The sequence below is a fragment of the Neophocaena asiaeorientalis genome, unplaced genomic scaffold, assembly GCF_003031525.2.
Source record: "Neophocaena asiaeorientalis asiaeorientalis breed wild unplaced genomic scaffold, Neophocaena_asiaeorientalis_V1.1 scaffold479, whole genome shotgun sequence".
Taxonomy (NCBI): Eukaryota; Metazoa; Chordata; class Mammalia; order Artiodactyla; family Phocoenidae; genus Neophocaena; species Neophocaena asiaeorientalis.
Window position 1 is genome coordinate 4,842,404 of NW_020173774.1, and position 13,759 is coordinate 4,856,162.

The window sequence follows — 13,759 nt, forward strand, 5'->3', positions numbered from 1 at the left end:
ACCCGCACCTAAAATAATCAAGGCTGGAGGCCAAGTGAAAAGAAGAGCGCCCACACTATCCCATTCCAAAGTCCTGCTCCTTTAGGGGGCGGGGCTGGGGGGGCAAGTTCACCTCTGCCCTTCAATTGACCAATCCCCGCCTCAAGGGGGCGGGGATTTCAATCTGTTCCCCCCCCAATCCCTTAAAGTACTAAATATGTTTGGGCGCCGTTCAAATGGACCAATGAGTGCTCGATGTTTCCTGCGCTTGGGCCTCACCGATTGGTCAGGGTTCGTCGTCCCTCCCTCCTTGTTACGCCTTTTGCCCCACCCGGTAGCACACAAGATGGCGGCGCCCAGCGGAGTAGAGGCCGCGCCTGGGGTTTGCTGAGGCTCGTTCCCTTCCCCGCTGATCCCTTGGGCGCGAAGCGCCGCGAGCCCAGAGGACGGGGGCCGGGCGGGGACAGAGGCACCTGCGTAGCTGGACCGCGAGCCCGCGCCCAGCCTGCGCCGCCCCCACCCGGCCCCGGCCTGGCCCGATCCCTTCCGTTCCCGGTCTCCTCTCGGTCTGACCCATTTCCCGGCCGTGGTATGCCACCACCAGGCCTCCAAAGCTGAGGTTTCTCCTCCAGCCCGGGATCACCTCCACTTTAGAGATGTTTGGACTATTTCCTCCCAAAGAGCCCGCCTTCAAAACCGGGACTCCTGGACCGGCATCTGGCCCCCTTTCCCTCCGTTGAGACTCCACTTCCTTCTAACCCACTTCTTCCTCAGATTCTCCCTGTATTGGAGACTGCTCACTTCCCTTCCAAATTAATCCCCGACCTCCTCCTTCCCCCAAATATTGACAGCCCTGACACCCCCCTCAACCGGGAGCCAGACTTCCTTTTGGACTAACCCCCATAGCCCTATCATGGAGGCTGTGTACCTGGTAGTGAATGGGGTGGGCCTGTTGCTGGATGTGCTGACCTTGGTGTTGGACCTCAACTTCCTGCTGGTGTCCTCCCTCCTGGCTTCCCTGGCCTGGCTCCTGGCCTTCATCTACAACCTGCCACATACGGTACTGGCTAGTCTTCTGCACTTGGGCCGTGGAGTCTTGCTGTCACTGCTGGCCTTCATCGAAGCCGTGGTTCCCTTCACCTTTGGGGGCTTTCAGGCCTTATGTACCGTACTATACAGCTGCTGTTCTGGCCTGGAGAGCTTAAAGCTCCTGGGGCACCTGGCCTCCCACGGGGCGCTTAGGAGCCGGGAGATCCTGCACCGGGGTGTCCTCAATATGGTCTCCAATGGCCATGCTTTGCTGCGCCAGGTCTGTGACATCTGTGCCATCACCATGAGCCTGGTGGCCTATGTGATTAATAGCCTGGTCAACATCTGCCTCATTGGCACTCAGAACCTCTTCTCCCTGGTGCTGGCCCTGTGGGATGCAGTGATGGGACCGCTGTGGAGGATGACGGATGTAGTGGCTGCTTTCCTAGCCCACGTTTCCAGCAGTGCTGTGGCCATGTCCATCCTCCTCTGGACCCCCTGCCAACTGGTACTGGAGCTCTTGGCCTCCGCTGCCCGCCTCCTGGCCAGCTTTGTGCTTGTCAATGTCACTGGCCTGGTGCTGCTGGCTTGCGTGCTGGCAGTGACAGTGACTCTGTTGCACCCGGACCTCACCCTGAGGCTGGCCACCCAGGCGCTCAGTCAGCTCCATGCCCGGCCATCCTACCACCGGCTCAGAGAGGATGTTGTGCGGCTCTCTCGCCTAGCACTGGGCTTGGAGACCTGGCGCCGAGTCTGGAGCCGTAGCTTGCAGCTGGCGAGCTGGCCTAACCGGGGAGGGGCCCCTGGGGCCCCCCAGGGTGGCCCTAGGAGGGTGCCCTCAGCCAGGACCTGGCGACAGGACGCTCTTCCTGAAGCTGGGCCCAGATCAGAGGCAGAAGAAGAGGAGGTCAGGATGGCCAGAGTGACAGCTGCCCGGGGCCGGGAGAGGCTCAATGTGGAGGAGCCTGTAGCTGGGCAAGACCCATGGAAATTGCTGAAGGAGCAAGAGGAGCGGAAGAAGTGCGTCATCTGCCAGGACCAGAGCAAGACGGTGCTGCTTCTGCCTTGTCGGCACCTGTGCCTCTGCCAGGCCTGCACTGAGATCCTGATGCGCCACCCTGTCTACCACCGCAACTGCCCACTGTGCCGCCGGGGCATCCTGCAGACCCTCAACGTCTACCTCTGAAGACTCCCTCCCCGCCTGCCCATCCCTCCACGCTCCACACAGCCACCTGCGCTAGGACAGCATTCACACCTGATCTCTGGGTCCCAGCCTGAAGCCCCTCCTGCCCCTACGGCCGTCCTGCCGAGCCTCGGAGCCATACGTCCAGGACATGGAGATGGGAAACTCTGGAAGACTGTGGCTTGGCTGGGGGCAGGGTAACACTTATCCTTACCCAGTGGGTCCCAGTGATGCCGAGGGTGGTGAGTGTGTCACTCTGCGAGGCCCTGAGACTGTTCTCTGTGGACTCCCCTCCAGCTTGCCAGGGCCCACCCAGATACCCGTGTGTGGGGCTCACCCTCTCCGCTTCTGGTTGTTCTGTTGGGGATTTGCAGGTTCTCTCCCTGCTCCCTTCCCACTTCCTCCCCCGCTTCTGCAGACACACACATCAGTGTCATTTGGGTGTTGTGGCAACTCAAGGGCCTTGGAATGATCTTGAACATTTGCTTTCAGCTGGAGCCCCTGTGCTCTGGCAGGCTTTGGGGGTAGTATCTCTCAGGTGCCCTTAGAGCTCCTTCTACCAGTCATGATCTTATGAGGCTCCCTTCTGACCTGACCCAACAGCTGGGATGAGAATTAACCCCCAGGTGTGTGTGTGTTTGCACCTGCCTTTGGGACCATGTGCCCTCTGACACCCCAGCACCACTGGGAACCGCAGGGGGGATAGCCAGATTTCTACTCCTATCCCTTTCACTCCCCACATCGCAGAGTGAGAAGGCATTCCCCTTCTGTTCGTCTCTCCCTGGCATCGGGGAGGGCAGACTGTGCACATTTCACTAGGGTCCAAATACAGAAGGGGCCAGGGCCGAGAGGCATGCGGGTCCGTGAGGTGTCTGTCTGGCCCAGCATCCAATGAATGAAGTTCTGTTACAGCTCTGACGGCCTCTGTGTGCATCCTTGCAAGGGCGAGCCGTCGGTTAGGGTGATGGATGCTGCAGCAGGGTCCTTCGGTCCTGCCGGAGTCACAAGTGTGGTTGGTGGGGGACCTGGCAGAGAGAGAAGATAGGGTGCCTTGGGGAGAGCCCCTGCCAGGTGTGGCTGGCTTTGCTTTCACCCTGTCTGATTTGTGCCCTCTCGCGTGCACAGCTTTTGGAAAGCTCTCCTTATCTTTTCTATCTTTCCAGAATTAGCCCTAGGAGAGGGGAGTGTGAACTTGCCCACCCTTTGGGTCAGCCCTCCCAGCTTTTCCTCTGGTGCCACTCTTCCCAGGAGGGAACTTGGGGTTCCTACTGCCCGGAGTCCAACCTACCCTCAGATCCCTGGAGGAGTTGGTGCTTGTCGTTGTGACTCTTGGCATAGAGTGGCGCTGTGATGGGCTGGAGTATGGCCTTGGGGCCTTCTGGTGGACAGCTGGGAGGCCTGTCTCTAGCTCACTGGGTCCAGTCGCCATTGGTCATATCCATCCTCACATGACCTGCAAGAGAGGGGGGGACACTACCCCATAATTGTATGTTAAATCTAGGAGCATGATGCCAGGGACAGCCTTCTGGAGGGGGGTGGGGGAGGGGAAAGCGGTAGATGGGAAGAAACTCCGAGGAGAGGCCCCTCCACTTTCTCTTGGGTTGAGAGCCTGAGCTGATGTGGGCGGGCCAGCCCGGGTTTGTTCGTCATCGGGTCGGGGGTGGGGCAAGGAGAGGAGCCTCGGAGGGGCTTTGCGGCTAGCCTCGGACTGAGTGGTGTGGCCCGGTTCAGTGAGTGACTGTTCCCCACACGCACCTTGGAGTTGGGAGGCCTGAGGAAGGGCTCTTTTTTCCCCTTCCCCCAACCCTGGAGAGGGAGCTGAGCAAGGGGAGGCTTGGTTCCTTCCAGTCTCTGTTTAATGTGAGGATAAACATTTTATGAGAGAAGATAAACTTCCTGAGCTGGGAGCAAATGACCCCCTTTTCCTCCACCCCCATCTGGAATCCCACTGGCGGAGCTCAATACCCTTCCTCCCCCTAACCACCTTAGCAGTCAGGAGCTCAGCTACCTAGGGTCATTGCTGCATCCTGGAGCTGGGCTGCCCCCTCGTGGCCATCTCCAAGATGACATCTCTAAGACACCCAGGGACACTCCACTCCCCTGGCATGGGGGACAGAGAAGCTTTCCAGTCATCTAGGGACCAGGCAAGTAGCCAGAGCAGCCATGAATGCAAATCCTGGCTTCCTTTCTGTTGGTCAGGGCAGGGGTGTGTGCTGAAGTCCCACCCAGTTCATATGACATCTCTGAGTTAGAAAAAGGGCTCCTCCTGGGTGGCCAAAGTCTGACACCAGGACACCCTCCTCAGCAGGGGCTCTCGTTCACAACCTCCACTGCTTACCCAGCAGGTCTGTGGAGCGGCCTCTCCTTCACCTGGGCCTGCTTCCTGTATCTCCTGGCGCATAGCTCCATCTAGCCCAAGAGCCCTCCCTTCTGCCTGAGCACCCTCCCCACCCACCGTTGTCCCTCTTCTCCCCATTCTCAGAATCAGGGCATCCCCACCAGTAAAGAAGAAAGGCTGAAGCCAGTAAGAGGGTTTTTGTTGTTGTTGTTTTAAGATTTATTAAATGATCTCTGAGAAAAGGGCCCAGGAGCAGGAGGGATGAGGGAGGACCCAGAGAAGCAGAGGACTGGGAAGGGAGCACTCCACCTTGGGGTCCTGGGCCAGAGCAACTGCGGGGACTCACACCTGCCAGCACACCACCAGCACGCTGCCTGCCAGCACTCCTTTGGTCTAGGGCAGAAGTCCAGCCACTGCCCCGTGCTGCCAGCCCTGATCTCAGCCTCTGTCCCCATCCCCTGCCTGCAGCAGAACGGAGAGGCCCCCACCCGACCTCCGCGGTCATTCACAACATTCCAGGGGGGCCAGCCCTCCTGGATGATGTGGCTGTCAGTGTCATGCCCTCCTGCCCTTCGAGTGAGACAGCGTGCGCTCACTTTCCAGTGGGCATCAAGCGAAGACTGGGGAGTTGTGCCAGTCAGAATACACTAGAAATCCAGAGAAGGTGCTGTCTGTCTTGATGCTGGCGTAGATGCCAATATAGTCACCCACGCCCACCTGTACCCACACCTGGTCTTTGGGCTCCAGCCTCACCATGGCGCCCCCGGAGAGCGAGGCTGGCTTGGGCCACCCCCCGAAGAACTGGAAGAAAGAGGCGATGGACTCTCCATTCTTGACCAGATCGAACTGCAGGCTAGCCCGGTAGACGGTGGCGTGGACGGCGAAGTAGTAGACCCCGGGCACGTGGCAGGTGAACTTGCCGGTGACGGCGTCGTAATGTCCCTGCTCATTCACCAGCACGCGGTCGAAGGGTAGGGGCGCGTCCGACGGCGGGGGCACCCGGCTCTCTGAGCGCTTGGCACTGAAGGCGGAGCGCGGAGGCACCGAGCACTCGCCTGCTGGCCCGGCCGCCCCCACGGGGCCTGCTTCTCCTCGCGGCCCGGGCTCCCCACGCGGCCCCGGGAGGCCTGCAGGGGTGGGGGTGGGGGGAAAGCGGAGCAGTTAGGGCGCGCCCGCCGTGGGCCTCCAGCATCCTCCCTCAGCCTCCCAGCTGCCCCTTCCCGGGCGGGGCCGCCCTGCGCCCCAGGACCCCCTCCACGCTTCCTGCAGGGCTTGGGGCAGATCTGAGGGTCCCAGGGGTTCTGGCTCCCTCAGCTGAGTCCCTCTCTCCCGGCTCCGGCCGGGTCGGACGGGGACGGGAGCGGCGCCCCCTAGCGGCAACCCCGAGCCCCGGGAGCAGGAGCGGGGCCGCACTCTTACCAGCCTCCCAGCGGAGGCGCTTCTTACCCGGCCTCCCGCCCTCGCCTTTCTCTCCCGGAGCGCCGGGCGCGCCGTCGCGGCCGTCGCGGCCGGGCAGACCCTGGCTGCCATGGTGGCCCGGCGTGCCGGGGAGGCCGGGGTGCCCCGGGCACAGGCTGGGGATCTTGTTGTCGTCCAGCGGGGGCGAGCCGGCCGCCAAGCCCAGGAGCAGCAGAGCGAGGAGCGGCCTCATGGCGCTGGCACGCGGAGCCCGGACGCCGCGGGCCTCTGGTCGTCTGTGGGCTGGGCAGGACAGGAGTCGGGACCCAGAATCCTGGGACCTGCCTCGGTACCCGCCCCGGCGCAGCCGGCTCGGTCCCCACCCCACTGCCATGTCCCTGAGTGAGGCTGAGTGGCCTCGAGGGGACGAAGAATGGGGCGCCCCTAGACCCAAGAACCCCGAGGGCACCGCGCAGGGGGAAGGAGAGGCCGGCCCTCTCCCCACCACCTCCCCGGCCCGGCGCCCAGTCTTTCCCACAGTCCCCTCCCCCATCTCCATTTCCCCGTCCCCGCCCCCCCCTTTCGCGACCAGACTCACCCCCCTCCCGGCTCCCGAGGCTGCTCGCTCTCTCTGTGGCCTCTTTCGGGGATCTCGCTACTCCGGACCCTCCAGTTGACCCCTGCTTGCTACCTTCCTTCCCTGCGCTTCTCTCTAGCCAGGCGCCCCCTGCCCTAGGCGTCCCCCTGGTCCCGGTTCGTTCCTTGCCGGCTCTGTTTTGCTCCTCCCAGACTCCAAGAGGAAACCAGTTGTTCGGGGGCCAAGAGCCCGGGCCGGGAAATAGCAGGGAAATAACTCGTGGTGTCGCCCGGCGGCTGGCCAAAGTTTGGTGGAGAAAGGAGGGAGAGATTTGAGGCGGGCGCAGAGAGGCAGAACCATGAGAAACAGACGCTCAGGGCATCTACAGCTCCAACGAGCTGGACGGAGAGATGGTGCCACGACGGAGATCAAAGACAACACTCTAGTCCAGGAGAAATAGAAGCTGAGAACCGAGGGTGGACGGTTCTAGAAGCAGTAGACAACTGGATCCCCAGGGCTCAGAATAGGGGCTGCCACATGACTAGGCACTGGATACATTTTTTTTTTGGAATAAATGAAAAAGTCAGAAAGAGGGTGGTAGAGAGCCTGAAAAAGCAGATGGAGATGAGGAAGGTAGAAGGTGGGGAATTGGGGTCAGAGGCTTGGGTGGGAAGCAATCTAGATGATCACTGGTACAGTGTGGAGTCAGGCCAGCTGTTTGCAGCAGCTGGGGCAAATAAAAGGATAGGGAAGGATCTGGCAGCGTAGGAGGGTCCTGTTAGACCCGCTGAGGACTCCTCTTCCCCTCCCTGGGAGGACCCAGAGGGGATGGGCAGAGTCCCATGCTGGTCCCCTTCCTTTGCTCCCCTGCCTGCCCACCCTGATAGGCAAAGGAGGATGGGCAGCAGAGGGCAGGGGCCCGCCTCAGGGTCAGGGCTGGGCACAAGCCTCCAAGCCAGCTGCCTCAGGCAGCCTGTTGCAGTTAAAGGGCCAGGGGGTGCCCAGTAGTGCCAGGCCAGACTGGCACTGGCGCTCTGCCTCCTGGCAGACAGAGCGGCAAGGGGGAAGGACACTGCCTAGCGGGGTGCAGTGGGGCACAAGTAGCCCACAAAGGAGCCTCCGGAAATTCTGGTAGCAGGGCAGGCTTGTCAGGCTCTGTGGAAGGAGGAGACCAGCCCTCAGGCACCCTGCTCCCCCAGTTCCCTCCCCTCCCTGGGGGTTCCTCCTTATCTCTCCCTGGAGCACCTTGTAACCTCTGAGGACCTCCACCACCTCCTCCTGGGTGGCCATGCCCACCCAGATGTTAGGGAAAGCCGTGGTGTTGTAGCTCAGACCGATGCACATCTCCACCTGGACAGGTTCACAGGCCAGCTCTGCAGGGGTGGGAGGAGAGGGTCACTCTGGGGAATACTCACTGGCTGTGTGAGCTGGGACAAGTCACCTAAGCGCTCCCTATGGGTCAGACGGGGAGAATCAAAGGAGATAACACAGAGAGATGCTTTATCCATGTTGAGGATTCCTGTTTTCCTTGAGAGCCTACTCCAAGCATCATTCGCCAGCCCTGGGCATCATGCAGGCACGTCTATGATCTCAGGGAGCTAGGGGCACCAACATTGGCAGGACCAGGGCATCTGGAAGGAGCTCCCCCGCTCTCCCCCCATCTCCGAGGTGGGCCCTGGAGAGGGCCTCTCTGTGTGACAAGGCTGGATGGGCTCTTGAAGCCTCAACCATCAACTCCCAGATTCCCATTTCCCTCGGGGGTGACACTAAGTACCCTTGCCACTCCTGGGGGAGAATCCCTCCAGTATTTGGTGGAGTGGTCCAGAGTCAGGCTAGTGGGCCCCCCACCCCATCAGGGAAGATAGGGATGGCTGTTATGACACGTGCCAGTGGGTTTCTAGGGATGGGCACCCAGCCCGCTCAGGCCTGCCAGCCCCTCTTGCGGTGCCCTGGGGCAGGCTCCTCACCTGGGGGTGGGAGCAAGGGGATGCTGCAGTTGTCATCGTTGCTCTCTGTGCAGTCTCTCCACATGCCACACATCCACTGCAGACTCTTACACCCTCCATCCCGGCAGGAGAACTCTCCGGGCCCACAGGGGTCTGCAGGCACAGGGGGCATGGCAGTGCCCTGGGACATGCCTGTACCCCCACTGCCTTCACAGTGCCCTGACCAGGGTCCAGAGCCCTTCCCTGTTCTCCTGGAGGCGCCTCCACTGCCCACACCCACTCGCCCAGGGCCACCTACTCTCTGTGGCATTGAGGGCCCGGTAGGTGGCCGAGAAGCCCCCGATGCCGATGCCATGGTCTGTCCTAAAGAGCACAGCCAGCTGGTGGTGCGAGGAGATGAGGCGCGGGGGCGGCTCTGCTCCACAGAACCTGCCCAAAGCAGACAGCAGTCCTGGCACGGGGCCCCCCCGCAGACGCGGCATGGAGCTGGGTGCTCTGGGCGATGCCAGAGGGGATGGGAGGCATAGTCACTGACTCATGGGACTGGTGAGGAAGACACACATGTTCAGGAGACAAAGTACTAAACAAACGAAACAAACTGCTTGAACTCGAGCCCCTTCGACCTGGGGAAAATCAGTGAGCGTTCTGGGGGAAGCTATAGATAGACAGGGCAGGTGGGAGAGCTGGGACGGGGAGAGCTTCCTGGAGGAGGTGATGTAAGGAGCAAAGGTGAGGGGGACAGGCACGAAGGTGAGGAAGGACAAGCCGTTTTCCGGGTGACAGTGAGGGGGCTCCAGCTTGGCGCAGGAGAAGAGAATGAAGCTACTGCGTGCCTGGGCCGGTTCGTAGGAAGCCTTGACCTCGGACTCTGGAGGATGGGGTTTATCCTCAGCTCCTCCCCGCTGGCTCCACCAGTACCTGCCCAGGAGGCTGAGGGCCCCTGAGTTGCGGGTCTCATACACTTCCACGTAGTCAGACTTGCACTCGTCCTGAGCTTCCAGGCTGAAGTTGTGGAACAGCAGTTCGATGCCATGTCCAGCGGGCACCGAGATGTGCCAGGTGCAAAGCTGGGGGAGGGCACAGGTGGAGTAATTTATGGGTTCCTTCTTCTGTCCCAATCGGGGCCTCCAGGCTTGAGCTCCAGATGGGCTTCCCCCTGCTGCAGGCGGGGTAGGGAGTGGGTAGGCCCTGCCCACACTGCTCGCATCATCGGTGCTGGCGGAAGGGCCTTTAACTTATCTGGTCTCAGAGATAAGCTTACCCAGCACGGGAACATGGATACCTAGTAAGCACTTAATACTGTTCCCTTCCTGCCTGCTTGATCTCTGACCTTCCCAAGTACAAGGCAGTATCTGCCATGCTCTTCTCAATCGCACTAACCCGGATGCTCAGGTGTGCCCACGTGGGCTGCACCACCCCCCCTATGGAGCGCTGGCTTACCTGTTGGTGAGGGTACTGCTGCAGGTAGCTGGGAGCAGAGAAAGTGCCCTGGAGCCCAGTCAGGTTCCCCCCACACCCTGTAGAGAGGAGGAGGGGCTCATGAGTTTGCCAGGGTCTCTGCCTTCGCCCGGTAGGGCCAGCAGGGATGGCAGAGAAGAGTTTTGGCTGTGCCCATGGGGAGACAAGTTCTGGGCCAGAAGAATGACCAGGCAGGTTTGGAGCTGGGCCAGGCCTGGGGAGGCCAGCCTGAACCTGGATCAGATGCCTGAGGACACTACCCGCCCTGAGGCTGGCCGGGCCCATACCCGAGAACTTGGCGCTGCAGTTGGCCTCGTCACTGCCATCAGCGCAACTGGCAAAGCCGTCGCACACCGAGTCGGGTAGCAGGCAGACGAGCTGGTCGCAGGGGAACTCATCGTGGGCACAGCTCCCTGGGGGCGGCATCTAGATTCAGAACCCCCTAGAATCTCTACCCCTTTTGCAGGGCTGGGAGTGGCTGGAGAGGGGGGAAGCGGACAGTTGACAGGTAGCTGGGGAACCGGTGGGAAAACGCTCACCATGACCGGGGGCCACGGCCTGGTACCAGGCATGGAAGCCAGATCCTTCCACGCTGCTGTCGGAGACGAAGGCCACGCGGAGGTGGCTGGCATTGGTGTTGAGTGTGGGGGGAGGCACCCTCCCACACACTCTGCAAGAAGCCAGATTGGGGGTGACGGAGGCTCAGAGCTCAGGGCCAGCCAGAGTGGAGCCTGCCTGGGCCCTGCGGTCCTCTTCCCTCAAGCCCCGACCTGGGGACGATGTGTCCAAAAGGTTCCTTTCATTTCCAGCAGAGCTCTGACCTCCCTAGCTCCTGCACATCCATTCTTGAGGCATTTATCCATGGGAAAGATATGTGGGAGCTCCATTTTCCAGATTTGGAAACCAAGGTCAGAGAGGGGAAGTGACCTTCCCAAGGTCATATAGCAAGATGGTGGCAGAGCTGGGCCCAGAGGCCAAGTCTTTCCGTTTCCTCCCAGTCAAGAATTTCCCACTGCAGTTCCCTGGTTCTGCCCTCCAGACAGTGGTTCAGGAGGGGGGTGGGATCTCCTGGGGGCAGAGGGACCCACCTGAGGAGGGGGCCTTCAGGCTCGGGGGAGATTTCCAAGCGATCAAAAAGACAGGAGGCCACACTCTCCACGCTGAGAGCTTCGATCTTGAGCTGTATTGCATGGTCTGTGGCCACTTGGATATGCCACACGCAGTGGGCGTTGGGTGGGTAAGGGTCTGGGTAGTCGGGGCTGCTGAAGAAGCCCCTTGGGCCAGGAAGGAGGCCCCCACAGGCTGCAGGGACGGAGGTTAGATTTCAGAGGTCAAAAGGAGAGAGACTTGTTTTTATAAGATGCCTCTTCCTGGCCTCCCTTCCCCCCTGCCGTCTTGGGCCCTTCTCCGGGAAGATCTGCCCCGTAGTACTCACTCGACTGGGGTGTGGGGCTCACACCTGCCTCCGGTTGCCCTTTAGGGGTCCCAGTTGCCTGAGAGGTGGTGGGGATGGGAGTGGGGGTGGAGCCAATGGTGGTGAGGCCTTGGGAAGGCAGTGGATGATGGGAGGCCCCGGACGCGGCTGTAGCCTGCAGTTCTGGAGGCGGGAAGACGGGGGAGTGGGATTCAGAGGTGCTGGATCTCTTGCAGGGCATGGGAGACTCATGGAGGCCTTGGGAACTTACGGGCCAGGATGATGGCCACCAGCAGCCCCAGCAGCAACAGCAGCAGGCTGGCCAGCAGGAGGACACACAGCCAGGAGAAGTGGCAGTCAGGCTGCAGCCCTCGGGGACGCCGACCTGCGGGCAGGCGGGGTGGGCTTTTGAGAGCCCTTTCGCTTGGGCATCTCTCACACAGCCCTTAGCCGCTGGGCCTTTCTGTCCTACCCAGCTCACCCCGTGAGATGGTTACCATGCCAGGGAGCTCGGGTGCTGCAGCTGGTGTCCTCCTGGAGGCTGGGTAGGGGGCAAGGTGGCCCTGATTCAGGCTCAAAAGCAGGATTGCAGAATTCAGTCTGAAGGGAGAGACTTGAGGGCTGAGGGCTGGTGGCAGCACTGCCTGGCAGGTGTGTTCACTGGGCACTGCCAGCCCTAGGTGGGCATCTGGGTCTTGCGGGAGTGGTCCTGTATGACCCTTACCTTGCTCAGCTCTGTCGCCTCCACGCAGAGGATGATGTCTGAGCAGTCCTTCATGGCTCTAGGCTCTGCATGGCTTTCTCGAGTCCCTGCGACAGCCCAAGACCCCAGAGGGCCCGCTCCCTGCCCCGAGGCCGCCTCTCAAAGGGGCAGCCTCTGCTCCGCTCCCTGAAGACGAGGGCTGCCAGGCTAGACCAGCTCTCCCGCTGCCCTGGGCAGACTGTTTCCAGGCTGGTTCTGGCTACTGGCTATTCTGTCTCTGTGTGGGGGAAGGGACAGCAGGCAGAAGGAATTCGCAACGGCATGAAATGGTCCCTTAATCCAACTCAGCTGAGGATGCCGAGGTCGAGACCCTGGCACAGAGCAGCAGTCCTTAAAGGCGCAGGCTGAGAACACCCCATGGAGGAAGCTGGGCGCTCTGTCGGGGGTGTGACCAGGGAGCTGGCCACCCCGTCTCCTAACCTCACTGCGGTGCTGAGTGAGTGTCTGAGGGGTGCTGGGAAGGAAGGGAGACAGCGGGGCAGTTTTACAGGCACGAGGGAGCCTTCGAAGCCAGGTGTGACGGTTTGGCAGCTTCAAGGCCTGTGAGTCCTCAAGGTCCTGGACAGACCAGCAGCCCATCGCTCCTGGCCATCAGGGCGACCGAGGCATTAGCCAAGCTGGGTCTTTGGAAGTCCCCCTAAAGCACCTGGGTGCCTGGGACAAGGAGATAAGTCTTTCTGCGCTGCTTGTGTCTGTGCTGATGTGAGTTGGGGAGCTTGAGGGGTTGGCTGCCTCAGCCCGTAGGAGAAAGGGCAGTGGAGGAGGTGAAGCTGCCCAAGGCCTTGGACGGGTTGGTCAGGGCTGGCCCTTCAGATGGGCTGTGGAATCCGGCAGGTGGTGCCATCTGCTGTTGCAGGATAGAAAACCTGCCCTCTGCAAACTACATCACTCCGTGACTCTCTTTCTCCACGAGCGAAGTTCTCTTGGAAAATCCCAGCCTGGCGCAGCTGTCCTCGGGGAGAAGGGAAAGGGCTTGTTAATCTGTTTTGTGTTAGCCGTGCTCACGCTGAGTTGGGTAGGGCAGGAGGTGAGGAGGCAGCATAATATTTCTGGCTACTGTTTGTAGAATGTCTGTTACGTATTAGGCCCTGGGCCAGAGGTCCTACGTGCAGTTTCTCTCCTTGAATCACTCTGTGAGCTAGCATAACCATTTTACAAATGATGGCCTAAGGCTCCAAGAGGTTAAGTAACTTTCCCAAGGTTACATCAGCTCCCCCAAGATACAGAGACAAGAGTTGAACCCAGGGCTGGGTAAATCCAAAGCGCATGTTTTCTCTGACACACGTCTTTTTTTTTTTTTTTTTTAATATTTATTTATTTTTGGCTGCGTTGGGTCTTCGTTGCTGCTCACGGGCTTTCTCTAGTTGCGGTGCGCGGGCTTCTCACTGCGGTGGCTTCTCTTTGTTGTGGAGCACGGACTCTAGGTGCGCAGCCTTCAGTAGTTGTGGCACTCAGGCTCAGTAGTTGTGGCTCACGGGCTCTAGAGCACAGGCTCAGTAGTTGTGGCGCATGGGCTTAGTTGCACCGCGGCATGTGGGATCTTCCCGGACCAGGGCTCGAACCCATGTCCCTTGCATTGGCAGGCGGATTTTTAACCACTGCTCCACCAGGGAAGCCCCACACATCTTTCACTCTGCACTGGCCTAAGGCAGGCTGGTGACAGAGGGGAACTGA

The 13,759-nt window shown here is 60.6% G+C and overlaps 3 protein-coding genes across 4 annotated transcripts; 1 reads left to right on the forward strand and 2 right to left on the reverse strand.

The window, feature by feature from the left end:
- Window positions 1-325: 325 nt before the first annotated feature.
- Window positions 326-3,106, forward strand: RNF26 (ring finger protein 26). Its single transcript, XM_024751762.1, has one exon. It carries the CDS (start codon window positions 893-895, stop codon window positions 2,192-2,194), a length of 1,302 nt encoding a protein of 433 aa, XP_024607530.1. The 5' UTR covers window positions 326-892; the 3' UTR covers window positions 2,195-3,106.
- A 1,624-nt stretch (window positions 3,107-4,730) lies between these two features.
- Window positions 4,731-6,782, reverse strand: C1QTNF5 (C1q and TNF related 5). Of its 2 annotated transcripts, XM_024751765.1 has the most exons (3): window positions 6,526-6,782; window positions 5,949-6,230; window positions 4,731-5,656 (listed from the first exon to the last, which is right to left on the reverse strand). In XM_024751765.1, exons 2-3 carry the CDS (start codon window positions 6,178-6,180, stop codon window positions 5,139-5,141), a joined length of 750 nt encoding a protein of 249 aa, XP_024607533.1. In that variant the 5' UTR covers window positions 6,181-6,230; window positions 6,526-6,782; the 3' UTR covers window positions 4,731-5,138. The 2 variants fall into 2 exon arrangements, with proteins under 2 accessions (XP_024607533.1, XP_024607532.1); XM_024751764.1 differs by lacking the exon at window positions 6,526-6,782 and having other exon boundaries at window positions 5,976-6,249.
- A 131-nt stretch (window positions 6,783-6,913) lies between these two features.
- MFRP (membrane frizzled-related protein) lies at window positions 6,914-12,235 on the reverse strand. The gene is made up of 13 exons (XM_024751763.1): window positions 12,047-12,235; window positions 11,820-11,922; window positions 11,594-11,707; window positions 11,344-11,505; window positions 10,997-11,210; window positions 10,448-10,578; window positions 10,196-10,321; window positions 9,891-9,967; window positions 9,369-9,517; window positions 8,749-8,879; window positions 8,472-8,603; window positions 7,750-7,877; window positions 6,914-7,659 (listed from the first exon to the last, which is right to left on the reverse strand). Exons 1-13 carry the CDS (start codon window positions 12,098-12,100, stop codon window positions 7,435-7,437), a joined length of 1,746 nt encoding a protein of 581 aa, XP_024607531.1. The 5' UTR covers window positions 12,101-12,235; the 3' UTR covers window positions 6,914-7,434.
- Window positions 12,236-13,759: the final 1,524 nt, after the last annotated feature.

Bases quoted from the DNA above. Each gene is read 5' to 3' on its own strand.
- C1QTNF5 (XM_024751765.1), bottom strand. From the start codon at position 6,180: ATGAGGCCGCTCCTCGCTCTGCTGCTCCTGGGCTTGGCGGCCGGCTCG. The intron at 5,657-5,948 runs GTAAGAGTGCGG...CCACCCCTGCAG, and splicing joins GCGCCTCCGCTGGGAGGCTG to GCCTCCCGGGGCCGCGTGGG.
- MFRP (XM_024751763.1), bottom strand. From the start codon at position 12,100: ATGAAGGACTGCTCAGACATCATCCTCTGCGTGGAGGCGACAGAGCTG. The intron at 11,708-11,819 runs GTAACCATCTCA...GCCTGCCCGCAG, and splicing joins CACCCGAGCTCCCTGGCATG to GTCGGCGTCCCCGAGGGCTG. The intron at 7,660-7,749 runs GTGCTCCAGGGA...CTCCTTCCACAG, and splicing joins AGGTCCTCAGAGGTTACAAG to AGCCTGACAAGCCTGCCCTG.
- RNF26 (XM_024751762.1), top strand. From the start codon at position 893: ATGGAGGCTGTGTACCTGGTAGTGAATGGGGTGGGCCTGTTGCTGGAT.